The 24,948-nt window shown below is 56.4% G+C and overlaps 3 protein-coding genes across 14 annotated transcripts in view; 2 read left to right on the top strand and 1 right to left on the bottom strand.

Moving 5' to 3' along the window:
• The window catches only part of MGRN1 (mahogunin ring finger 1), a 38,019-nt gene extending 36,615 nt beyond the window's left edge, over positions 1 to 1,404 (top strand). For all 3 annotated transcript variants that reach the window (XM_040973414.1, XM_040973411.1, XM_040973410.1), the window contains one exon: positions 246 to 1,404. In XM_040973414.1, the coding sequence (XP_040829348.1) occupies positions 246 to 358 (113 nt within the window). In that variant the 3' untranslated portion in view covers positions 359 to 1,404. The remainder of the gene's footprint in view (positions 1 to 245) is intronic.
• A 2,028-nt stretch (positions 1,405 to 3,432) lies between these two features.
• On the top strand, positions 3,433 to 5,559 carry NUDT16L1 (nudix hydrolase 16 like 1). Of its 7 annotated transcripts, none has more exons than XR_005883202.1 (4): positions 3,433 to 3,620; positions 3,697 to 4,027; positions 4,555 to 4,777; positions 5,311 to 5,559. XR_005883202.1 is itself a non-coding variant. In XM_040973424.1 (4 exons), the coding sequence occupies exons 1-3, from the start codon at positions 3,468 to 3,470 to the stop codon at positions 4,774 to 4,776; spliced, it is 636 nt and encodes a 211-aa protein (XP_040829358.1). In that variant the 5' UTR covers positions 3,433 to 3,467; the 3' UTR covers position 4,777; positions 5,311 to 5,559. The 7 variants fall into 7 exon arrangements, 6 of the variants coding, with proteins under 6 accessions (XP_040829358.1, XP_040829360.1, XP_040829359.1 ...); XM_040973424.1 differs by having other exon boundaries at positions 3,697 to 3,957; XM_040973426.1 differs by having other exon boundaries at positions 3,703 to 3,957; positions 4,555 to 5,559.
• Positions 5,560 to 5,767: 208 nt separating this feature from the next.
• On the bottom strand, positions 5,768 to 24,751 carry ANKS3 (ankyrin repeat and sterile alpha motif domain containing 3). 4 transcript variants are annotated; one of them, XM_040973406.1, is made up of 17 exons: positions 24,648 to 24,748; positions 22,259 to 22,430; positions 20,702 to 20,900; positions 20,406 to 20,527; positions 19,116 to 19,197; positions 14,633 to 14,768; positions 11,605 to 11,763; positions 10,570 to 10,707; positions 10,155 to 10,264; positions 9,810 to 9,986; positions 9,153 to 9,277; positions 7,729 to 7,870; positions 7,380 to 7,552; positions 6,877 to 6,962; positions 6,426 to 6,509; positions 6,192 to 6,277; positions 5,768 to 6,117 (listed from the first exon to the last, which is right to left on the bottom strand). In XM_040973406.1, exons 2-16 carry the CDS (start codon positions 22,426 to 22,428, stop codon positions 6,210 to 6,212), a joined length of 1,971 nt encoding a protein of 656 aa, XP_040829340.1. In that variant the 5' UTR covers positions 22,429 to 22,430; positions 24,648 to 24,748; the 3' UTR covers positions 5,768 to 6,117; positions 6,192 to 6,209. The 4 variants fall into 4 exon arrangements, with proteins under 4 accessions (XP_040829340.1, XP_040829341.1, XP_040829343.1 ...); XM_040973407.1 differs by lacking the exon at positions 24,648 to 24,748 and having other exon boundaries at positions 22,259 to 22,625; XM_040973408.1 differs by lacking the exon at positions 5,768 to 6,117 and having other exon boundaries at positions 6,426 to 6,480; positions 24,648 to 24,751.
• Positions 24,752 to 24,948: the final 197 nt, after the last annotated feature.

Genomic DNA, 24,948 nt, shown 5'->3' with positions numbered 1-24,948 from the left:
GGGACCTGGAGAGGCTGGCCAACTGTAGGGTCCACTGCCTTCCTCCCATGGTCACCTGCCCGAGTCCTTCCCAGGAGGCACCGACCAGGATGGAGGTGTCCCTAGCCTTTGGCATGGTCTCAGCTGGGTTCATGTGTCCCACCTCGCCCAGGTCTTGTCTTGGTAGGGCTTGCAGCAGGCGGGAATGGGTGTCTCAGGGGCCACATGGCCGAGTGTGACCACTGCCCCTGTGCTCCTCCCTACAGGATGGTCTACCTCCATGGAGACGCCCCGCAGCCCTGGTGCCTCTGGCGGCCCCTGGCCCCCGCTTGGCTGCACTGTTCCTGACTCTGGGAGCACCGAGCTGACGCCACTCTGAGCCTGACTGCTGGCGACTTGGGGGCCCTCAGCGCCCAGAGTGCCAAGGGGCCAGCCTGGAGCCCGGCGTGACCCCAGCTGTCCTGTCTGCATGCCCAGGTGGACACCAGACTCTGAGTGCCACAGTGACCCTGACGAGAGAGCACAGTGGTCTGCCTGTCCTCTGCCCCCTTTTCTACAGTTGGTTGGTTTTTATGTGGTCCAAGATGAAGGACAGCAGCCTTCTCCAGCCCTGCGCCTGGCATGCCCTGTGGCCTGGCAGGGGCTTGGCACAACCATGGGAAGGGGTAGATGCCCCATAAATTTAGCACACCAGCGTGGAGGACTGAGGTGCCCAAGTCCTTCCCAGGAGGAAGTTGGTGGTGTCTGGGGACAGGCAGAGAAGGAAGCAGTGCCTGCCTTCTGCCCTGTGCATGTCACACTCATGCCACCTGGCTGGCCCTGCTGCCTTCTGCCCTGTCGAGGCTCTCCTGGCCCCAAGGACCTCCTCACTGTCCCCTGCACTGCCTCTGCCCCTCCCTTGTTACCAGGCCCCGCAGCTCCTCCTCTGCCAGTTCAGAGTCCCTTTGTGTTTCTCCCGGTGTGTTCTATTGGGGGTCCTGCCTCTGTGTGGCGTCTGAGATGGAGCTCCCGGGCAGCAGTGTCCCTCTTCAGGGCCTTGAGCCAACCAGTGTGGGCAGCTCCCAAGGCCTGCATGCGGGGAGCCCCTGGTGGCAATCCTGAGGCAGGATGGTTGTAGAGCAGATCACACTGGGCATCACTGACGGGCTGGGCCTTGGCCATGATGCCCTCCCAGCAGGACCTTCAGGAGAAACCTGCAGGGGCTGACTTGTCTGTGACTGAGCTGTGGGCAGGGCACTGTCCTCATACTCGACCCCCATGGGTGCCAGTACTCAAGGCCAGGCTGCAGCCCAGCCAGCCAGCCTTGGACTCTGGGCTCTCAGTTCATGTTCTCTGGCTCATTTTTTTTTTTTTTTGTTCATTTTTACTGTATATTTATAGTAATAAAACCATGCAGCAATACCACCTGCTGCTCCTTTGGGACTCAGCACTGTGTGTGCATCAGAGCTGGGGCGGGGTAGGGAGAGTGGCTCCCACCCAGCACCCAGCCTGTGTGGGTGGATGGCAGTGACAGCGCGGGCTGCAGACAGGATGAAGATGGAGCTGTAGTGCCCAACCAGTGAGGACGCCCAGTTGTGTGCGACCTGCCTGCCCCCTGAGTGCTGGGCTCTGGCTCCTGCGTGGTGCTGAGGGAGCCTAGGGCCTCCAGCTGTGCGTCGTGGCCTGTTGGTTGGTTGGTTTGCATGGATATGGAGTGTTCACTGTGTGCCCACAGAGGGTTAACCAGGCTGGCATGGCTCATGTATTCCTGCCAGTGACTTGCTGAGCAGGTGAGCGGGTTGAGTCTGTGAGGGTTTGCTTTTTGTTGGGAACAAGCTTGGGGATGGGCTGGTGGTGAGGAACAGTCACAGGGAGAAAGGAATACTTGGGAGGCCTGAGCCTCCTGAGCCTGCAGCCATAGGGCTGCTTCGGCTGTTCCTTTAGAACTCACCTCAGGGGTCAGGCCGGCCAGCTGCCCCCAGCACTGCCTGTGGGGAGCACAGGGTGAAGGGCAGCTGCAGGGCATGGTGTCACAGCAAGTGCCCACCGTGCAGGGACTCCTGTGTTGCTGACCCAGAGGCTGTTCTGACACCTTGGTCTGGTGCAGTAAGTTGGATGGGGTGCTGGTGCCAGATGCGTTGTCTCACTTCCACACCCCCAGCCCCTTGCTAATGAATGCCCGCTGGCAGGCAAAGGGGCTTTCCTGCCAGGTGCTGGTGCCCCACAGCATGGGGGACCTGGGAGGCGCTGCTGTTCTCATCTGATGCGGTCATCCATTTCCTGCTGCCATCATGCACTTGATGATTGTGGTGGGTCCTGCCCCCTTCTTAAGATGCCTGCTCGGGGAAACCTTCCCCATCCTGGACTTTGGTTTCTGTCCCAGCAGGTTTGTTGATTTAAGATATATTTATTTTTATTGGAAAGGGATATACAGAGAGGAGGAGAGACATATAGCAAGATCTTTTGTGCGTTGATTCACTCCCCAAGCTGCTACAATGGCTGGAGCCAGGAGTTTCTTCCAGGTTTCCCACGTGGGTGCAGGGTCCCAAGACTTTGGGCCATCCTCTGCTGCTTTCCCAGGCCACACGCATGGAGCTGGATGGGAAGCGGTGCTGCCGAGATTAGAACCAGTATCCATATAGGATCCCGGCGTGCAAGGCAAGGTGAGAACTTTAGCCGGGGCTTCCCAGCAGGCTTAGTGGGATGGGAGTGCAGGCTCCCTCCTTCAGCCAATCCTGCTGTGAGCAGGAAGTTGTGTGAGCACCCGGAAGAAGCTTCCCGTGCTTCTGACACCCACCCCCTGCGGAATCGGGTTCCTCTGTTGGGGACACCGGGGATGAGACGGGGTCCTGGCGGTGTCTTAGGCAAGCCCTTGAGGATGCCTGGGGGCTGGGCAACAGGCTGGGTCCAGGGAGGCCTAAGCCCAGTCAGGCCCTGCAGTCCTTGCCCTCTTGGGCTCTGGTAGGGCAGAGGAGTAGCCGGATTCTTTCGGGTTTCCCGTCAGCTGAACAGAGATCCCTGAAGGTTCCTGCAGGCGGAGCTCACGGGCACGCATGGGCACAGGCCAGGCTCCCAAGGAGAAAGACAGTGACCCACTGGTTGGCATTCCCGGCTGTCCTGCTGGAGTCCCCATAGTTTATCTCAGATGGTCTGCAGCACGAAAGCCTATTCCGTAGCTTTGGTCTGGTGCGCTGCATCTTGGGAGTTGTAGTTTTCGGAGGCTGGGAGTGGGTGACGGCTATTTGGGTGAGCGCAGCCTCCTAGCGCGGTACGCCGCTATTGGATGGCAGCGGGGCGTGCACCGCCCCCAGGCTTTGCACACTGCCCGCTCCGCTGCCTAACGACGCCCCGGGAGCCGTGATGGGGTAAGCCTGGGTGCCCTGCAGCCATTGGTGAGGGGGCGGGGCTTAGGCGCAGAGCTGCCCGCTGATTGGCGGGACACGAAGCAGGTAGAACTGCGCATGCACTTAAGGGACGACGCGGGCTCGGAAGGGGGGTGCGTTGCCAAGATGTCGACGGCGGCTGTGCCGGAGTTGAAGCAAATCAGCCGGGAGGAGGCGATGCGCCTGGGGCCCGGCTGGAGCCACTCGTGCCACGCCATGCTCTACGCCGCGAACCCAGGACAGCTCTTCGGGCGCATCCCCATGCGCTTCTCGGTGCTGGTGAGGACGCGGGCGGCGGGGCCGGGCTGGGGGCGCCGCGCCAGCCCCGCACCCGTGACCCGAGCTCCCTTTGCAGATGCAGATGCGCTTTGATGGGCTGCTGGGCTTCCCCGGGGGCTTCGTGGACCGGCGCTTCTGGTCCCTGGAGGACGGACTGAACCGCGTGCTGGGCCTGGGCCTGGGCTGCCTGCGCCTCACCGAGGCCGACTACCTGAGCTCGCACCTGACCGAGGGTCCGCACCGCGTCGTGGCGCACCTGTACGCGCGGCAGCTGACGCTGGAGCAGCTGCACGCCGTGGAGATCAGCGCGGTGCACTCGCGCGACCACGGCCTGGAGGTGGGGCCACCGCCCGGGGCCCGTCCTCCGCCCAGGGGTTTGGCTCTGGCTCCGCTGAAGGCACCGATGGGTAACACATCCCTGAGGGTCCCCTGGCCGGGCTGGGGGGCTGTTGCTGTTTCCAGCAGTGGGGCGGGGAGAAGGGCCGGCGGTTTGGGGCCGGGGAAGGTTGGGGCGGCCGGGACGGGGCCCCTCGGGGCTGTGTTACATCTGCCAGGCTGCCTGCCACTGCCAATCCTGGGAGGGGGGAAAGGGAGGGTCCGGAGGGAAGAATGGGATGAGGAGGCTGAGGGTTGAAACGGGAGGGGGGCCCACGGGCGTTCCTGGGGCTGCACTGGAGGCCGGGGAGGGCGACAGCATGGGGCGTGCACGGGATGTGGGACGGCTAGGGTGTGCATGTGGAGTTTCCTGCCAGCGCAGATGCCCCTTGGGTAGAGCATGGGGCCCAGCTTGCCTGGCGAGGGGCCTGCACGGCTTTGACTGGCCTGGTCGCCCATCTCCCTGGCGAAACTGGCTGCTGTGCCCCTCGCCTAGCTGCTGACAGTCCTGCTGTGCACATCAGGGACCTGCCCTGAACCCCGGCTCCCGTCCCTGCAGGTGCTGGGCCTGGTACGCGTACCTCTCTACACTCAAAAGGATCGTGTCGGTGGCTTCCCCAACTTCCTGAGCAATGCGTTCGTCAGCACTGCCAAGTGCCAGCTGCTCTTCGCCCTCAAGGTGCTCAACATGATGCCCCAGGAGAAGCTGGCTGAGGCCTTGGCCGCAGCCACTGAAAAGCAGAAGAAGGCCCTGGAGAAGCTGCTGCCCGCCTCCTCCTGAGGTGCTCCCCGTGCCGGCGCTGTGTGTCACCCTCCCCAGCTTGTCTGTACCCTGGGGCTCTGGTCTTGGGGTGAAGCGGGCCTCTGACAGCTGGCAACCCTTCCACCTCCTCTGCTCAGGGCGGAACTGCTGGAGGCCCCGTGAGCCTGTTGGTCCACAGCCCTGGAGCCTCAGGAGCCGCTCTGTGCTGGTGGAGGGTGTCTTGTCTTGGTGGCCTTGTCTCTGCATCCCTCCCAAGCTAACACCAGGACTGGAGAGCCAACATGGGCTGGGCAGCTTGCTGTTGATTTTGGTGGAGGTTGCACCGTATGGGGCTGGTCTCCCAGGGACAGCTGGGGTTTGGCTGTGTGAACTGGAGACCAGGAGGCAGTTCTGCTGTTCCGTGGGACCTGGGCTCTGGGTGGAAACCTGTGCTGAGAGGGGCTTCCTCCCTGGCACCCTGTCCTTGGCAGGGGCTCAGCTGCTGGCTCCCCTGCTGACCCTGACCCCAAACTCTGATCTATGCTTAGAAAACCTGCCTCTCTCCATCCTCAGCCCGGTCTGCAGGCACCTGCGAGGGGATGGTCTGGAAGCGCAGGCCTAGTGGGCAGTGAGACCAGCAGAGCCATCTTGCACAGGAAGGCCACCACTGGCAGTCCCCTGCAGCCTGCGACCTGGAAGACACCAGGGTACAGCGGGAGTGTCCACAGCCTCCGCCTGGCCTGGTAAGGAAGGTGCTGCTCACCGAGGCCGAGCGTGGGGAAAGGCACGTTGCTACAGAAATAAACACCTGTGCCCTGCTCACTCGTGGTCCCTGGGTGTGCTTAGCTGCCACAGCCACTTGAGCTTACCTGGGTTCTGAGTGATCCCATGGGTTCACGGAGCACAGGTGCCCAGGGTGGCAGCAAGAGGGGTTGCTGTCTACCAGAACGCGAGGTCCTGGGGCTGTGTCCTGGCACATTCTCCCAGGGGAGCTTACCCCACATGTCATGTGACCAGAATGAGCCTCTCACCAACGATGTTAACTTTATTTTCCAACTGATGGGTTTCCTCTGGATGCCCCAGCTGTACCTCACCCCCAGGTCAGACCTCACTGTGAGGTGTGCGTGTGCCGAGACATGCTGTCTCTCCCAAGGCCTGCTGTTTCGGGCCTTACCACCAAGTGCTGGGTGAGTGGCCCCATCTTGCCTCATGACGCCCGAGCTGCCCCGGGCAGGGGCCGCCGCCCTCGGCCTGCCTCCATCTGCTGCTCCTCGGTCTGGTGCTCTGGCCCTGCTTGCGGCCTGGGCTTGGCAGCCCCTGTTCCCTGGCCTGCTGTCTCTTGGCACAACTTCAGGGTGGATTGGTCACCCGACGTCAGTTCTGAGGAAGAGGCCTTGGTGAGAAAGGAGAGGGACACGAGCCCTAGCAGGGATGGCCTGGGCAGGGACACTCACCGGCCCTCCTGGCTCTCGCTACGTCTCCTTCCCGTTAAGCACCTGCAGCTTCTCCAGACTCTGGGTCACAGAATACAGCACGTGCCCTGTGGAGGGGATGCCGCTCAGCTGTCCGCGCCCACCCTGGGCAGCAGCAGGTTGAGGGACTCAGTTTGAGCTTAATAACCCTGGGTCTGAGTGGGCAGGGCCTGCCGCCCGGGAGGCAGGGGGATAAGGAAGGCCCTGGAACCTCACCCATTTCGCGCACACGGTCCTCCAAAACTCCCGCCAGTTCAGGAAGGCTCAGGGCCTGTAGGGAGGTTCGCCAGCCCTTGGACTCTGTGGGCAAAAGCTGGGGTGGGGCTGGGGTCTGCATGTGCCTAGCCCTGCCTATGTGTCCTGAGCCCTGGCTCGGGCAGGTCTGACTCAGCTGTCAGCACCTGGGGGACCCTGAAGGCCAAGGCAGGAGTCCTCATGTTGTGTTCCTCCCCACCTCAAGAGCACACACTTAGGACGTCAGTGTCTGCTCGCCATGCACGGCAGCCCTGAGGTGGCTGGGTGGCCCTGTCCTGCCCAGCCGGTGAGGAAGGCAGGCAGGGGCTCGGGCACCTTCCCCCTTAGGCTGTGCATGATGTGGCGCCCACGTGACTGCTCAGGCCTCAACACTCCCTTGCCCACCCGCAGCAGGCCACCGATGTCTCCTTACCAGCAGCAGGGAGGGCTGGTCCCAGGGGGACCTTGCTTGGAGTCTGCTCCTGCCTCACACGGCCTGACAGCTCGTCCTGACAAGCTCTGCAGACATGAGCATGTGCCAGTGAGGCCAGGGCCTGGCTGCAGAGCCTCAGCCACACTTGGGTAAGGAGAACTTTCTGCACGCTTGCTGAGGTAGGGTGGAGGTATAAGTGGCCCCAGGCTCAGAAAGGCCCCTGGTTTGGGGGTGAGCACACCCCCATGCCCTATTGGAGTACCTGGGCCAAGGACCAGCTTCTTGGGAGATGGCTGAGAGGGTTCTTGGATCCTTGCCTTGACCTGCCACCCACATGAAAGACCAAGACAACTCGGACTCTGGATCTTGTAGGTGGTTGGGGAGTGAACTGGATGGTAGAGGAGCTCTGCCCTCCAAATAATGGAAAAATGAGAAACGGCTCAGCAGAGATGGCCGACAGCCAGTTGGCCGCAGTGTGTCCCAGGGCTGCTGGGCCCACTCACCGCAGCTGGTCTAGGATGAGGGCAGCGTCGTGGGCCAGTGCCCAGGTCTCCTGCAGTCGGGCATGCATGTCCTTGCGGGCACTGTCCTGCTCAAGCAGGCAGCTCTCCACCACAGCCCGCAGCTCCTGCTCCTGGGACACCTGGCCCCGCATGGCCTCCACCTCCTCGCAGCGCTGCAGGAAGAGACGTGGGCTGGGAGGGGGCCAAGACCGTGGTGGCTGGGTCCCAGGTTTGCCCTGCTACCTGCCATGCTTGCCCACCAACCCCTCCTTGGTCTCCAGCTACTGCCCTGTGTCCTGTCTGTAAGTTTCCCTCAGCTGCCCGGGCTGGCTGGCTGTAGTTCCCTTGCCTTATGTAGCTGGATGGCGAGTTCCTGCATCTCAGCTTCCAGTCGGTCAGCATAGGCCAGCTCCAGGGCGTCGCTGGGGGGGCGTGCGCTGCTGTGCCAGCGGGCAATGGCAGAGGTCATCTTCCTTTTAGGTCCAAACAGCCTGCAAGAGTGAGTCAGGGACACATACTGGCATCAGCTGCACACTGGGAATAATATGGGCATCTTGACAGCTGAAGGACATCCCATCTACCCATAAGCCTCATGGCCCTTGGGAGCCTCTCCATGTGGACCTCGGTGGATTCTGGGAAGCCACGGTGGAGACTCTGGGGCTCTCTCTGCCCCCTGACTTGCACTGGCAGAACCCGAGGTCCCTGTTTTAAAAACTGGCAAGTACTCAGAGGTATCTGCCGCTCCAGAATGCTGAGGCCAAGGCAAGGTGCTGCTGACTGGCCACCTTCTCTGCCACCGGCCAGAACCAGTTGGGTGGCACAGACTGGGCACCTTTGCTCTTCTTGGCGTGGCTGCCTTGGGTGCACAAGGCTGCGCTGCCTCCTCCTCTTCCTCTCCCGCTTTGGGAACTAGACATGGAGACACTCCATGGCAGCCACACCCAGGGGAGAAGAGAAAGATCCTTCCCACAATGAGGGGAAGACAGCCCACCCAGGGGCTGGGCCATCAGTTAGCCTGCAGCGTCGAGTTTTCGGCCCCTGGAGGGACAGTAGCCAGCAGGCCGCCCCAGCCCCAACAAGGACCTGGTGGCAGACATGCAAAACGGGAACCTCAACAGAGAAAACCCTAGGACAGAAGGGAAAGTTCCCTAAAAAGGACTCAGTGACAAACCAGAGTAGAGGTAAATGAGTGAAAAATGGGGAAAAAGGTTGAAGGAGCCAACAGGCATGAGGGCCTCAGAGCTGGCAGGGTGAAAGGGCAGGGCAGAGCTCGTGCAGCAGTGACAGCTGAGCAGTCGCCACGTCTGAGGGATGTAGGCCCCAGACGCCTGAGGACCCTCACCTGGGACTGGGAGGACAGTGGCCATGCGGGCATCAGCACAGCCTGAGGCGAGAAGGCAGTGGGCCAACGCACCCAGAGGACTGAGGGAGACCTGCCAACTCCCCAGCTCCCCACCCCCGCCAGCTGATGGGATGTAGGAGGGGAAAGCCAGTGTGGAGCTGTGCGCACAGCCAATACCAAGACAGCGGGCGCTGAGGACCCCAATCACTGTGCTACCTGTCTAGTGGAATGGTGACCAGAGCCATTGTGGGATCCCCACATTTTAGTATCAGGAGTGAGAGCTGGCACCTTGCTGCCACATGTTTAAGCCAGCAGGTGATAGTGCAATGGCTGTCGGGCAGAAGGCCTGTGCCAACCAGGGAGCACCGTGGCATGCCGCAATGAGCACCGGCCAGTGTGGGATACCTGGCTGCAAGGCCATGTGCACTCACGTGACACCAATCTCCTTCAGGTCACTCTCAGTGAGGGTGAGGAAGATGCGCAGGTCCACATCTTGCTCCTCAAACAGCCGCAGGTACTTGAGGCAGCCGATCTGCTCCAGCAGCGAGGCCAGGTCCTAGAAGGCAGACAGGTGGGTGCGAGCTATAGGCCAGGGGACCAGCTCCTCAAGCCACAGCCTGTCCTGAGGTGACAGTTCAGGGTGGCACCTGCCCCGGCCACTGTCCACACTATGGTCCTCTGCGTGTGGTGCATCATTGCTATCCCTGCCTGGGATGACAGGTGTACTGTGAGGTGTATCCATGGACATTTCCCAGCAGTTACTCTTCAAGGAGCTGTGCTGGGTCCTCTGACTATATCACTTCCTGCACCTGGCTTCCAGCTTCCTGCAGGGGCCTGTCTGCTGGTTAGCTTGGCTAGTGCAAGTGTCGGCTCTATTTTTAATCCCTGAACTTGCTTTTGGTTTCTTTGAAGGGGGAGTATGCTTTCTAAGGGTGTTCCCCACTATGCCCCTTGGTTTGGGTCCACAGGCTTAAGGACAGGTCCTTCGGCAAACAGCATTGGATCCAACACTGCAGCCTGTTACTGTCCTCCCCACTGCCCACCCCATAGTCAGTGCCCACTGAGCACCTGTTCCCACGGGGCCTTACCTGCTGTCCTGAGTGAGGTGCCCTCTCCATGTGTGGGGTCAGTCCTGGGGAACAGGTGGCCCCGGCAGTCCCCATGCTGGAAGTCCAGTAACTGTCGCTATTACTGTAGCGACTCTTAGTCTTGATGTGGCTCTTAGTTTGTTTGCGAGCCAAGCTCTGCTGTGCATGGTCTGAATCCTGCAGGAGAGGCAAGTGTTTCACCGAGGGAAGGGAAGGAAGGGAAGGACCTGCTGCCCAAGCTGGCTGAGTTCAGAACTGACACCCTGCCACACGCAAGCCTGAGGCTTGTCTTGGGGGTGACCTGGGAGGCTTGCCGGGGCACCAGGAGGGACAAGGCTGCCTCACCTCATTGCTCTCCAGGGAGGCTTCACTGCTGAGTCCTGGGGCTCTCAGGCCCTCGCTGCTGCTGCTGCTGCTGCGCATGGCCCCAAGCTGGGCACAGAACGCCTGCTCCTCTGGGAAAGGGGAACAGATGGTGGCTGCAGGATGGCTGGCTGAGCCCTGAGCCTACCCCGAACCCTTCTGGTGGTGGTCAGCACAGTGTGTGCCTGGGTGCACACGTTAAACATGCGGGACCTCAAAGGTGACAAAGAAGTGAGCCTGTCCATTAGGAATGGTTCAGCAGGGCACAGGGACCCTGAACCGGAAGCGCTTCCTACCTGACCTGCGTTTTTGGGTTCCCTCACAAGACCTGGGCCATGTGTCTCTTTCCCCTGTCAGAGGGCAAGGCCAGCTGCACCGGCAGCAGGGGCACACGAACCTCGGCTGCTGCTGCTGCTGCTCTCCACATCCCGGTCGTTGATGGGGGAGGTGACGTCCCGGTAGCAAAGGCCCTCCCCCTCTGGGGGGTTCTCCCCGCCGCTGGAGAAGGTAAGATAGCCCTGGGGAGGCCCCTGCTCTGTATGTGAAAGGCAGCACAAGAAGGGACATGAACAAAGATGTGAAGACATGATGGTACTGACAGGGCCCTTGCTCAGGGCCTGGATATGGACAGAAGGAGCTTCCCAGAAACCTCACTGACAGGCCAGCACGTGCGGACAGCAGGGGAGCAGAGTGGCTGCAAGGGTGCTGCCATCAGCTATGGCCCAGGGCAGGGACAGTGAGGAGCCAGGCCCTGGCCCTTATACCAGGTCCCCACCACCCAAGACATGCCCGGCCAGTAGGCCTGTGGGAGCTTACCATTTGTCTTTCAGAATTCTATTTTCAAAGCATTTGTGGGGCTGGCATTGAACCAGAGCTGCACCACTTGCTAGTTAGCCCCCACAGGACTTGTCCCCCTAACCTGCAGCCCAGCTCAGAGGAGCATAGGTGGCATGGACGGTGCCACTCAGAACAAGACAGTCTCAGGGTTCCCGGGGTACATGCACAGCACTGCAGGTAGAGGGAGTGGCCTCACCCTGGGATGGTGCCTGCCAGTGGCTGGAGGACACTCGGCCACCATCCCAGGTGGGCAGATGTCTGTCATAGGTGGGAATAGCCAACCATGCCACAGCTCGAACTGGTAAGCAGAGTGAGCACCCAACCCACTCCACCTGAGCGTCACACATCACCAAGGTGATGACGACGTAACAGCTTGGGAACCCAAGGGCAGAGTCCAGGGCTGCAGCCCTCCCAGGATGCTGTGGCAGCACTCGCCTGCTCTAGGAAGGAGGGCAGAGTGGGCCTGCCCTGGCACAGGAAGGGCCATCCACACCTGCCCCAGGGGGGGTCTGAGCAGAGGCAGGGAAGGAGCCCACTTCACTGGGGGGTGAGACCTGGGCAGAGTGTCAGGACCTTAACCAGAGGTGCGAATTACCATGGCGGGGCTGTGGGGCCCTGCCACCCAGGCCGATGGCCGTGATCTGAGCCAAGGCCCGCGGGCCCTCATGGATGCTGAGGCCTTTCCTACGGGAAGGCCGCTGCCGCTGAGGAATGGTGCAGGATTCATCCGAAGAGCTCAGATCTTCATATTTCTCTGCAGGTTGAATACCAAAATCAAGACAGTGTATTCAGTGATGAACAAACTAGCAAGTCCTTAGTGGTGAACCAACACAAGGACACTGGGCAGAGTTCTTGCAGTATGAGCCAAGAACTGGCAAGCTGCTGCTCACACAAGCCATAATCGTTAAACACTCCCACGCCCTCAAAGACATACACCACAAGAAAATGCTTCCATGCAAGCAAAAAACAGCTTACAAAACCTGAACAGGAAAACCAGGAGGCAACTAAAACAACAGGGGCTTTGTGAATCAGAGCAGCCTTAGAACCCAAAAATGGGGGCCAGCAAAATGGCTCAACTTCTAGTCATCTGCCTGCAAGCACCAGTATCCAACATGGGTGCCAGTTCGTGTCCTGGCTGCTCTACTTCCTAATCCAGCTCCCTGTTTGAGACCTTGGAAAGCAGAGGAAGACAGCCCAAAGCCCTAGGCTGTACCCATGTGGGAGATCCAGAAGATCCTGGCTCTGTGTTCAGAGCAGCTCAGCTCCAGCTGTTGCCACCATTTGGGGAGTAAACCAGGGGACAGAAGTTAGCTTTCTGTCTTTCCTTCTCTGCCTTCCAGTGAAAATAAACATACCTTTAAAAAAGAATGGCAAGAATGAGCGACGGGACAAGGGCAGACCAGGCCAGCAAAGTAGCCAATAAGCCACAGTTGTGATCCTGCTGGCCCAGCAGTACTCAGGCTGAACATAACCAGGGGGCACAAAAGGGCAGTTCCAACAGAGCTGCAGCAAGCCCAGCGACCTCGCCCAAGCCAGCGGGGACCAGCCACGCTGCGGACAGAACACTGAGGTAGAAGCAAGGGCAAGCAGCCCTCCGTAAGGACGAGGCAGGCCAGCAGGCTCTCACTGGACTTCTCACCCAGGAAGCAGCATAGGATTTCCCCTGATTTAAAAAATTTGGTTATTTGAAAGGCAGAGCATCAGAGTCTAGGAGACACAGATAAATAAAATTTAACACCTACTAGTTCACTGCCCACTGGGTACAACGGCCAGGTCTGGGCAGCTGAAGCCAGGAGCGTGGGACTCCATCCAGGTTTCTGCGTGGATGGCTGGGCCTGGGCACTCACACCCTCATTTACTCTCAGGCACACCAGCTCAGACCAGCACTAATAGGTGCTGGGATTGCTTGTGGTGGTTTAATCCACTATGCCAGATGACTGACACTGAAAATTTTTAAATACATGAGGTAGGCATATGGTACAGTGAATAAACCCTGTTCCACATTAGAGTACCTGGCTCAGATCCTGGCTCTGTCTCCAATTCCAACTTCCTGCTTATACCCATCCTGGGAGGCGGCAAGCCATGAGTCTCTGCCATTTTTTTTTAAAGATTTATCTATCTTTGGGCCCAGCGCAATAGCATAATGGTTAAGATCCTCACCTTGAACCCGCCAGGATCCCATATGGGTGCCAGTTCTAATCCCAGCAGCCATGCTTCCCATCCAGCTCCCTGCTTATGGCCTGGGAAAGCAGTCAAGGACGGCCCAAAGCCTTGGGACCCTGCACCCATGTGGGATATCCGGAAGAAGTTCCTGGATCCTGGCTTCTTAAAAAAAAAATATTTGTTTTTTTTTTAAGATTTATTTTTATTGGAAAGGCAGATACATAGAGAGGAGGAGACACAGAAAGGAAGATCTTCCGTCCGATGATTCACTCCCCAAGTGACAGCAACAACCAGAGCTGAGCTGATCCAAAGCCAAGAGCCAGGAGGCCCCTCCACGTCTCCCACACACGGGTGCAGGATCCCAAAGCATTGGGCCATCCTTGACTGCTTTCCCAGGCCACAAGCAGGGAGCTGGATGGCAAGTGGAGCTGCCAGGATTAGAACCAGCGCCCATATGGGATCCAGGCGGCGCATTCAAGGCGAGGACTTTAGCTGCTAGGCCCCACTGCCAGACCCATGATACATTTTTTTAAAAAGGATTATAAAGTGGGGGCCAGTGTTGTGTCTCAGTATGCTAAGACTCAGTCTACGGCATCAGCATTCAATATGGTAACCAGTTTGAGTCTTGCTGTTCCATTTCTGATCCAGCTCCCTGCTAATGGTCTGGGAAAGCAATAGAGGATGGCTCTTAGTCCTTAGGCCCCCACGCCCATGGGGAAGCTCTTGGCTCCAGCATTGGGACTAGCCCAGCTCTAGCCACTGGAGAGTGAACCAGATTTCAATCTTGAGCTCTCCCTCCCTTTCTCTCTGTAATTATGCCTTTCCAATAAAAATAAATCTTTGGGAAATAAGAAAAAAAAAAAGAATACAGTTTGTTCACTGTGATGATAAACATTAATAAAGCATGCCACATTAGCAGTGGTACAAAGCCCATTCACAGTCCTCTCTAGGACTGTGGAAAACATTTCTGAGGGCTCAGTGTTGTCCAGCAGTCAGCAGCTACGTCACAGCCCCAGCGTCCGTCCTGGCTGCCCACCTCTGACTCAGTCCCCTGTGAGTGCACCTGGCAAGGCAAGTGACAGCTGAAGCCAGGAGCTCTGGGTCGACCACATGGGTGGCAGGTGTCCAAGAACATAATAATTTCTGGTAACATAGAATGAAAGCAAACGGCAACAATAATGACAGGGAAAGGCAAAGCAAACAATCAGAAAGGACCAATCTGTGACACTTCCCGCCCCGTAGGCCTGCACCCTGTGTCCCACGCCTCCCGTCAGCACGGCAGCTGTCCGCCGTTTGCCCGTGGCATATCAGGAGCTTTAGCCTGAACTCACAATGGTGTCAGGGCAAGAGAGGCTCTCGCCCACAAGGATACCAGACCGAAACCTCAGCAGGCATGTGTCAGTAAGAAGAGGGGGCTGTCCTCCTCTGCTCCCCTGCCCCATGGGAGAGCGGGCACGTACCTGGGCTCCGGTAGAGGCTCTTGGGTAGAGCAGACGAGTGAGTGTCCATCAAGGCCACAATCTTCATATGCCCATTCTGCCGGGCAAGCATGCGGGCTGTGGCTCCATTGTGGTCTCTTGTGTCCAGTTGGACTCCCTAAGACACCAGGGAACAAGAATCAGCAAGCAGCCCCTCAGAGGCCCTTGCTCTGCCTACCTCTGCCAGGAGGGAAAGAGGGTGAGAAAGAGGGACAGGCCTGTCGGATCCTTGGCTAAAAGCTTTACTTTTTTCCCTTATGATTTATTATTTTTATTGCAAAGTCAGATATAAAGAGAGGAGGAGAGAGAGAGAGGAAGATCTTCCGTCTGATGATTCACTCCCCAAGTGGCCACAAAGGCCAGAGCTGAGCCAATCCAAAGCCAGGAGCCAGGAACTTCCTCCAGGTCTCCCACACAGGTGCAGGGTCCCAAGGCTTTGAGCCGCCCTCGTCTGCTTCCCCAGGCCACAAACCAACAGCCATATAGTATTCTGGTGCACGTAAAGGGAGGAACTTCAGCCACTAGGCTACTGTGCCAGACCACCCCCAAAATACATCTATAATAAATAAGTATTTAAAAATATAAAAAGTAAATATAAAAAATAAAGTAAAATAACCCCCATTCCTTATTTAGAGTGCCTAGGTTCACCCAGCCCTGGTTCCCGACTCAAGTGGACACGGAGGCAGAGGTGATGGCTCAGGCAACCAGACCCTGACACTCATATGAGCTACACAGGTTGAGATCCCAACTCCCAGCTCAGTCTCAACATTACAGGTGCAAGGGCAGTGAACAGGGGCATGAGGAGCTCTTTCTATGTCGTTTTGCCTATGAAAATTAAAAAAAAGGTTTGTGGGGCCCGGCGTGGTGGCACAGTGGTTAAGGTCCTTGCCTTGCACGCCCGGGATCCCATATGGGCACCGGTTCTATCCCAGCAGCCCCGCTTCCCTTCTAGCTCCCTGCCTGTGGCCTGGGAAAGCAGTGGAGGACGGCCCAAAGCTTTGGGACCCTGCACCCACATGGGAGACCCGGAAGAGGCTCCTGGCTTCGGATCGGCATAGTATCGGCCGTTGCGCTCACTTGGGGAGTGAATCATCGGATGGAAGATCTTCCTCTCTGTCTCTCCTCTCTGTATATCTGCCTTTCCAATAAAAAAAATAATAAAAATAAATCTTAAAAAAAAAGAGTAGATACATATCAAAAACATATTAAAAAAAAAAAAGGTTTGTGGAGTTGGAAGGAAATCCTACACACAGCATAATACCAACATTCCACATGCACACAGTTCAAATCCTGGTTATTCCACTGCTCCCTGCTTATGGCCTGGGAAGGTAATGGAGGCTTTCCCAAGTCCTTGAAACCTTATGACCATGTGGGTAACTGAGAAGAAGCTCTGGCTCCTGGCTTCAGCTCAGCTCGTCATTGTGGTCATTTGGGGAGTGAAAACAGCAGATGGAACATCTCTCTCTCTTGTTGTAACTCTGCATTTCAAATAAAAATAAAATAAATCTTAACAACAAAAAGAGCTCAGGGCCCTGTGCACTAGCCTAGCGGCTAAAATCCTCGCCTTGCACAAGTTGGGATTACATATGGGCACCGGTTCTAATCCCAGCAGCCCCACAACCCTGCTTGTGGCCTGGGAAAGCATGGAAGGACAGCCCAAAGCCTTGGGACTCTGCACCCGCACGGGAGACCTGAAGGGGCTCCTGGCTTTGGATCAGCTCAGTTCCAGCCAATGCGGCCATCTGGAGAGTGAATCAACGAACAGAGGATCTTCTTCTCTTTCCTCCTCTCTGTATATCTATCTGACTTTGCAATAAAAATAAATAAATCTTTAAAAGAAAATTTAAAAAGCTTCAACAAAGTGGTCTCATTCCTGACAGTGGAGACGGGTGAATATCATCACTCTACCATGGAGTGTACAAGGCAGGAGGAATTTTAAACATTCCAAGCATGCATACCCTTTGACCCAGCAATTCTCCCGGGAATTTAACCTAGGGAATAATTAAGGCATCACACTGAATCAGGGTTTGCACTGCAGCCCCGAGCACAATGGGAACTGGGTTAAAAACAGCCAAGGGAGCTGAGAGAACTGAGGGGACATTTCTTAGGTAAGGCAGCTCCCCCGTAGGACAGGCATGGACAGGGCTCCATGTGGACTTCAAACCTGTCTGCAAAATCTAGGTCCCTTAGCTTGGTCAGGGTGAGCAACCTGCGCTGCCCTGTGGTTTCCAGCTCTGATGGCAGGTGTGCACACAGGTATAATGAACACTCATGTAGCCTTGGGCCAGCACAGAAAGGGCTTCCCATAAGCCCCTCTAGTAGAAAAAGGACAGTGTCACAAAAGGGCAATGTGCTCCCCCAGCACCTGGTCAGAGGGTAAGCTACGACACCGGCAGCTTTCCAAGACACTTCCAGCCAAAATCCACAGCAAGAACCCAAACGTTTTCAACAACGGCATCTTTACTGCAAGGCTTTAAAGAATAACATGTTTAATGTTTATTTATATTATTTATTTGAAAGGCGAAATGACAAAGAAGAGATGTGACAGAGGTCTGTGTGCACTGCTTCACGCCGCACATGGTCACAAGAGCTGGGGTTGGGGCAGGACACAGCCAGGCGCTTCATCCTGCCCTCCCACTGGGTGGCACAAGTCCAAGAACTGAACTCCTCTTCTGTGCTTCCCCAGGAGCACCAACAGGGGCTGAACTGGAGCAGAGCAGCCAGGACTCAAATTGGCACTGACACTGGATGCTAGCACTGCAAGTGGCAGCTGAGTCTACTGCACCATCTGGCCCCTCATCTGTTTAAATCAAACCGAAATTATACATAAGAAGGAAAAAGCAATCATACTTTTCTTTTGTAAAAAGAAGGAAACAAAACTGAAAACCAAAGTCCCTAAGTGAAGGGGTAAAATGGAATTTTCGTTTACTTATACTTTAATTTCTATTTTTATTGCTATTTTATAATGTACTAACTTGTAACTCGAGAAATACATGATCAACATTCGCTCTAATACAAAAATTGGATCGATCAGTTCAGAGGGGGCCAGCTTGTGGCACAGCGGGTAAAGCCACAGCCAGTAACACCAGCATCTCCTATGGGCGCAGTCTGTGTGTTCCAACTAATGGCCTGGGAAAAGCAGCAAAATATGGCCCTTTCTACCCATGTGGAAAAGCAGGGAACCCAGATGAAACCTAGCCCTGGTCGCCACGGACACACAGGGAATGAAGCAGACAGAGTTCCTGTTGCTCCCTCTGGTTCTGCAACTCCAATGGTTAAATAAATATATGGTTTTTTAATGAGAGGAAAGTTAACATTTAAGCAATCTGGTACATAATTTTTCCACAACAAATAAAGCTTGCTTAGCCTGGACATCATGCCCACCAGAGGACCTGCTGGAAGGCACAGGTGCCACAAGAGGGCAGATCTGTCAAGCCTCTGACTTCACAACACTTTCCCTTTTGGAGTCACGTAAATGGCCCTATCCCTGGCAGCCTCCATTTGCATAGTCAAATTCTAAACTCAGAAGCAGAGATGATGCAATAAAATAAATAAATCATAAGGAAAAAAAAAAAAGAAAACAAAGGATTGGGCCTGGCGAGATGACCTAGTGGCTAAAGTCCTCGCCTTGAATGTGCAAGAACACCAGCAGCCCTGGTTCCCATCCAGCTCCCTGCTTGTGGCCTGGGGAAGCAGTGGAGGACAGCCCAAGGCCTTGGGACCCTGCAATAGTGGTAACAGCATAGGAGACCTGAAGAAATTCCAGGTTCCTGGCTTCAGATCAGCGCAGCTCTGGGAGATGTGACCACTTGGGGAGTGAATCATTGGACGGAAGATCTTCTTCTCTGTCTCTCCTCTCTGTATATCTGACTTTCCAATAAATAAATAAATCTTTAAAAAAAAACCAAAAACATAGCTATAGCACAGACTGTAGAATACTACTTAAGAGGGCCCAGCGCTGTAGCCTAATGGCTAAAGTCCTCGCCTTGCATGTGCTGGGATCCCATATGGGTACCGTTCTAATCCCGGATGCCCCACTTCCCATCCAGCTCCCTGCTTGTGGCTTGGGTCGAGGACGGCCCAAAGCTTTGGGATCCTGCACCAGCATGGGAGATCCAGAAGAGGCTCCAGGCTCCTGGTTTCATACCAGCTCAGCTGTGGCCACTGTGACCGCTTGGGCTGTGAACCAGTGAACTGAAAATCTTTTTGTCTTTCCCTCTCTCTGTAAATCTTTCAAATAAAAATAAATAAATCTTTAGAAAAAAAAAACAGCACTTTCAAAATCATTATAGGAGTGAGTATCTGCTTTAACTCCATCCTGTACTGATTCTGCCCATCACAGAATGTGACATCTGCAGGCATCAATGGAACCATGTGGTGTCAGTCAGCCAAGCCTTGGAAGATTCTGTGACAGTTCACAGGACACTGGCTGGGCTAAGTGATTAGCTAAGCATTGGGCACTTACGTGATTCAGAAAATACTGCACAATGATCTCATGGCCCGCAGCAGCGGCTTCCATCAAAGGGGTGAGTCCGCACACAGGCTCCCTGCAAGGCAGGCCAGGTGGTTAGGTGGCAGGTGGGGCACGGAGCACCTCTGCTCAAGGTAGGACCAGCTCGGCACACAAGCTCGGCAGCTGCATGTGGCTCCCTCTGGAGATGACAAAGCTGATGCTCCCCTGTGTGTGTCCTCAGCATGGGCTTTTCATTCCAAACAAATCTTCCTTTTGTCAAGGCGACTGCAGCCAGCCATCTCCTGTCTCCACTCTAATCCTGCTCAAAAGTACCTCCTGTCGCAGAGCTGGGCTCCCCCAGTCCAGCATCCTCTGAAGTCTGTCCCTACCAGGCTTAATGCCTGAAGCTTATCTTCCGAGCCCGGAGGGTCCTCACCTTGACTGATTTCATTACTGTCCAACAGACAGGAATGGTTTCCAGGACTGCGCTGCAGCCGGTAAGCCACCACTTGCAACTCCAGCCTCTCACATTTATATCAGAGCTCTGGTTTCAGTCTTGGTTGCTCTACTTGGAATCCAACCTTCTGCTAATGCGTTTGAGAAGCAGAAGATGGTCAAGGATGTGGGCCCCTGCCACACATGTGAGAGACCCTGATGGAGTTCCTGGCTCCTGGCTTCAGCCTGGCCCAGACCTGGATGTGGTAGTCATTTGGGGAATGAACCAATGAATGGAACATCTTTTTGTCTCTATTCTTCTCTTTAATTTTCAAATAAATAAAGTACAGTAACCCTGTTAAATACAGACTTTCATTCACTCTAATATTATTTTTTTCATTTTAACATCTCAGAGAATACAATGGGTCTCAAAACCCAAACAACAACTAGAACTTTTACTAGCAGCATGCTTCTCTCTCTCTCTCCTGCTTCTTCCATCTTAGGAAACTGCTTTCAAAGCATCACCTCACCTGACACAGATAATGATCACAAGAGAAAGGAAGTCGCGTTCAATGTAAGGCTTACACACACACTGTCTCTAGCAGGCCCGTGGCAACCAGCGAGAGGTGAGTCTCCTACAACACGGGTACTGACACCCTCAGCTTTCACATACAGGGAACCAGGCCGAGAGCACCCACACTTATGCACCCGTGTCACCGGGCAGACAGCAGAAGGGCTCTGTGCCCGCAGTTTCACAAAGAGTAACTCCTTCAGGGACATCCCGAGCTCTCACTTGTTGCCTCCATGGCTGCCCTCCTTAGGGTCACTCCAGCCCCAGCCCACAGTCATGCAAGGTGCAGTCATCACCTGACATTGGCATTCGCTCCATTATCCAAGAGGAACTTGACCATCTGCTGGTGCCCAGCACTGGTGCAGTGGAAGAGAGCAGTCCAGCCCTGAATATCTTTCATCTCGAGCTCCGCCCCTTGCTTCAAGAGAACACAGAATGCTGGTTACGGCCTCGTCTCCTCTGCGCGGGCGGGCGGGCACCCTCCAGGCCCTCAGCTGAAAGAAGGGAAGTGATTACACCAGCACACCCACTCCGCACACACCTGCAGTGCTCCCACCCCCGGCAGGGCAGCTAGGGAGCACCTCAGGCTCACCTGGAGGAGAAAGTAGGCGATGCTCTCGTTGCCACAGCTGGAGGCCAGCATCAGTGGAGTCTGCCCTTCCGGGGTTGGCACATTCACACTCACCCCTGCTTCAAGCAGCAGGTGCACAATGGTATCGTGTCCAATGTAGGAGGCATACATCAATGCAGTCCAGCCACCACCATTCTTCTTATTCAAATCTAACTCTCCCCTAAACAAAAGGAAGATAGACACACCCAGTTGCCTCAAATTAGGGCTCATCCCTGGGGGTCAGGCTGATGGGAAGCATCTGTGCTGCCAGGTATGCAGCTGTGGCAGGAGTAAGAAAACAGGGAGTGTTTCTGGCTGCCCAAACACCCGCCTGCCTTGCCCTGAGCATCTGCCTCCCTTCCACCTCCATATTTGCATCTGTTCCTGCCCAGGCCACAAACAGCAACTCCCTTCCTTCACAGAGGGTCTTCAACCAGGGCACCTGGAGCAAGGTCTAGAGACATGTTCAGTGACTACAACTGGGGAAGGAAGCCATGGCTGACCTGCAGCCAAGGATGCTCAACATTCCACAGCACACAGGACGGTCCGACAAAGAGGCTCCCCGCCTCCCCCTGACAGAGAGGACACCTCCCCACCTCCCCCTGACAGAGAGGACGCCTCCCCGCCTCCCCCCAACACACAGAAAGAACACCTCTCTGCCTACACCCCTGACAGAGAGGACGCCTCCCCGCCTCCCTCTGACAGAGAGGACACCTCCCCACATCACCACCCCCCCACAGAGGATGCCTCCCCGCCTTCCCCCTCTGCCGGCACCACTTGAGGATGCGTGGAGTGGACACTGACCAACAGACTGTCAAAAGCTCAGGTCCCACTGAGCCAGCTTCTGCACCATCACTCCTGTGACACTAAGGCCAGAGAACCCCACTTATCACACCGGCTCCCTTTACAAATCTGAAAGCATTCTTCCACAAGGACAACAATATGAGCTTCCCTGGCCAGACTCTGCAGCTGGACACGGGAGCCCCATTTAAAAGGACCCCCACATCCAGGGACATCCTGCACAGCTAACAGCCCACAGGCCTTCCCACTGTGGTCCTTGCCTCTGTCACAGGAGCAACCAGCAAGCCACCTCCTGGCCCCGCACACCTAGCAGCCGACACTCCAGAGAGCTGTGTGGAGTCACACCAGGCCTCACGCTGGCAAGAGCAGCACAGCAGCTCTCGGCCTCAAGGTCTCCCACTCAGCTCTTCCCTTCCAGAACCACCCTGCCTCGAGCTCCCTCAGACCCAACTTGGCCTCTGAGGAATAAACCTCCACCTGGCTCCTCCCCGTGGGGCTGTCCAAAGACCTGCAGTGTGTACTGAGTACAGCACACCGTAAATTAATGCTTACACGTCTGTGGCCAAAGTTTAAGCCAGTTTTTTTTTTTTTTTTCCCCCTAAAGTAACAAAAACTGCCCCAGCACCAGTCCCCAAGTCACTAAGGCCAGTGGCCTGGGATGGGCAGGGCTGACCACCAGCTGCACCTGTGTGGGAAACCCCACCTGCAGCGAGAAGATGGGTTCCCCAGAGCTCTCACCTCTGCACACACTCCTTCACCACCTCATACTGGCCGATGGACGCAGCCGTGTGAAGATCCAGGGGCACGTCCAGCTCCTCCCGGCTGACCTGGGCCCCTGACCCATGCCACATGGACAGGCTGCAGTTCAGCAGCTCTGGCTCGCTGGCCTCGTCACTGAGCTCAGACATGGCTGCGGAGAGAGGCCGGGCATTAGATCTTTCCTTCCGAGCTGTTCTGGGGAATGAACTGAGCAGTCAAGTCCAACCTGCAACTAGCTTCTGGGTCCCATTCTGTCAGGGGGACACCGATGCGGTGGACCTTGGGACTAATACAGACACCCCCCGTCCTAGAACAGCCATGCTCACTGGGGGCAGGGGAGGGAGGGCTCCTAATTCCAGAAGGGAATTCTTCAGGGCTCCAGCAGCTTCACAGCCTCTTAGGCAGTGAACAGATGCTGACGGGGTCATGTAGCCCGACCAGTGCCTAGGTGTGAGGGGAAAGAGCCCAGGAACCCAGGCGGGAGCCTAGCTCAGCCCTGCTGCTCAGTAGCTCCGACCCTATTTCTCCATCATCTAATGCAAACAACAGGTAAGCTGGCAGCCACTGTCACACCCTCAGGAAGGACTCAGTCAAAATACAAGGAAGAACAGACTCCCACAAAGCAAAATACACACGCAAGGGGCACCACTAGCAACACAGAAGCCAAGAGCTGCTGCACACAGCCCATGAGCGACTCTGAAACACACAGGCCAAACAGAAGCAGCCACCCGAAAGGTTGTCAACTGTGTAATGCCGTTTATAGCACATGCTATTAAAGGTTACAGGCCAGGCCAGAGGAACCAAAGGTGAGGGGCCAAGGGACTAGCCAGTCCATCAGTGGGGGAGATGGACCCAGTGTACAACTTGGGGGAAGCCGACCTGTGGTCATACATTTGGCTTCTGACACCAACATGAATCTTAATGTATCTTGATATCTTGATCTTAAATCCTCTTTGCAAAAAAAAAAAAAAGAAAAGAAAGAAAGCCAGTCCCAATCCAGAGACTGGGGTGCCCCAGCAGGACAGGAATGTATCCACAACCCCTGGAAGGTAGAGAGACAGGGGATGGGGTGACGCTGGTGGGGTGGCATGGCAGCACCTGCAATCCGGGAAGCCCCCCCAGATCAAGCCATGCTGCTCGCTTCCTAGCAGACCCCTAGGTCCAGTACACACATGGGGAGCAGGAGGAGGACCTTCTCTCACAACACAGACCGGCTGATCCCAACAGCCAGTGTCGCCTGACCTGGTCCCAGCTGATTGAGCATGTGTGGGAGCAACTCAGAGGCAGAGATACCCCTCCCCTCGCCTTCTCCCCCACCTTTTTTTCAAGTAATTAAAAACAGGTGCTGACTCTGTGGCAGAGCACATTAAGCCTCCGCCTGTGATGCTGGCATCCCATGTGCTCCGGTTCAAGTCCCAGCTGCTCCATTTCTGATCCAGCTTTCACCTGATGCATCTGGGAAACCAGCAGTGTGTGTCCCAAGTCTTTGGGACTGTGCATCTTGGTGGGGGCCCAGAAGCAGCTCCTAGCTTCAGACCAGCCCAGCCCCATTGGTGTGTGGCCATTTAGGGAGTGAACCAGCAGATGAAAGATCTCTCCCTTCACCATCTCTCTTTCTGTAACTTTTTGCCTTCTAAATAAAAGCTTTAGAAAAACATAACAAAGACAAAGAATGCTGCCAAGCAATCTTCCAAGCTCTGGGGACAACCACAAAGGACAAATGACACACACGCCGACCAATCCCAGGGCCTTGGCTGCAGTATGCACGTGAGTGGGATGGGCAGCACCAGTTAAGCGACCACACAGCCCCTACATTCCACACCTAGCCAGCACAGCCCATAGCAGCCCAGCACAGGGTCCCTGCAGTGCCTTCCTCCTCCCAAGCCGACCCCAAAGCGCCCAGGAACTAGCGACAAGAGAAGGGGATGCCTGTGACTAGCCGGCCACTTAATTACTTCCTTTGCACGCTCCGAAAACGAAGGGTAGGTGGGTGGGTGAGTGCGTGGGAGTGCGCACATCTCACTGGGTATGTGGGTGTGTGCGTGCGCGCGCCCATCTCACTTCCAGAATGACCTTCGGGAAGCGGCGCTGAGAACTGGACTTCTGCATTGCCACACTATTCCTGCGCGGTCGGCCCGCAGGCAGTTTCAATCGGACGTTTAATGAGCCACTCGACGCAGGTGAGGGCTGACACCACCACACGGGGCGGGGTGCCCCGAAACGCGCTCGTAGCTCCCACCTCCCCACGGCCGGTCCCCGTTCCACCAGCCCGCGACCCCGCGGCCTCCGACGCCTCCAGCACCGGCGTCCCTCACAGGACGCCCGTCCGCACTGACCAGCTGGAGCCGCAGGGGCCGAGTCCCCCTACCTGCGCTGGACCTCCGGCCCCCGTTCCCGCGGCCCGACTCCCGCCCCGGAAGTAATTGCGGCGGGGCGCGAAGCACGCCGGGACACTCGCGAGTCCACGCCTAAGCAGTTCCCGAGTTCCCGGGAATCCACCCATCTCTCATCCAGACCTTCCGACCGGCTTCCCCAGCTCACCGAGTGACGCACGGAGCAGCCAATGAGCAGGGCTAGCTCGCCTTTCACCCGCCCCTCACTCATCAGACAAGCAATCCTATTGCGGGAGAGACAGGAAGTGCCAAAGTGGAGACGGTGAAACCGTTGTG

This window comes from Ochotona curzoniae, unplaced genomic scaffold, assembly GCF_017591425.1.
Source record: "Ochotona curzoniae isolate NIBS_2020 unplaced genomic scaffold, NIBS_Ocur_1.0 contig_2321, whole genome shotgun sequence".
In the NCBI taxonomy this organism is placed as follows: domain Eukaryota; kingdom Metazoa; phylum Chordata; class Mammalia; order Lagomorpha; family Ochotonidae; genus Ochotona; species Ochotona curzoniae.
This window is presented reverse-complemented; position numbering and strand designations above follow the sequence as displayed.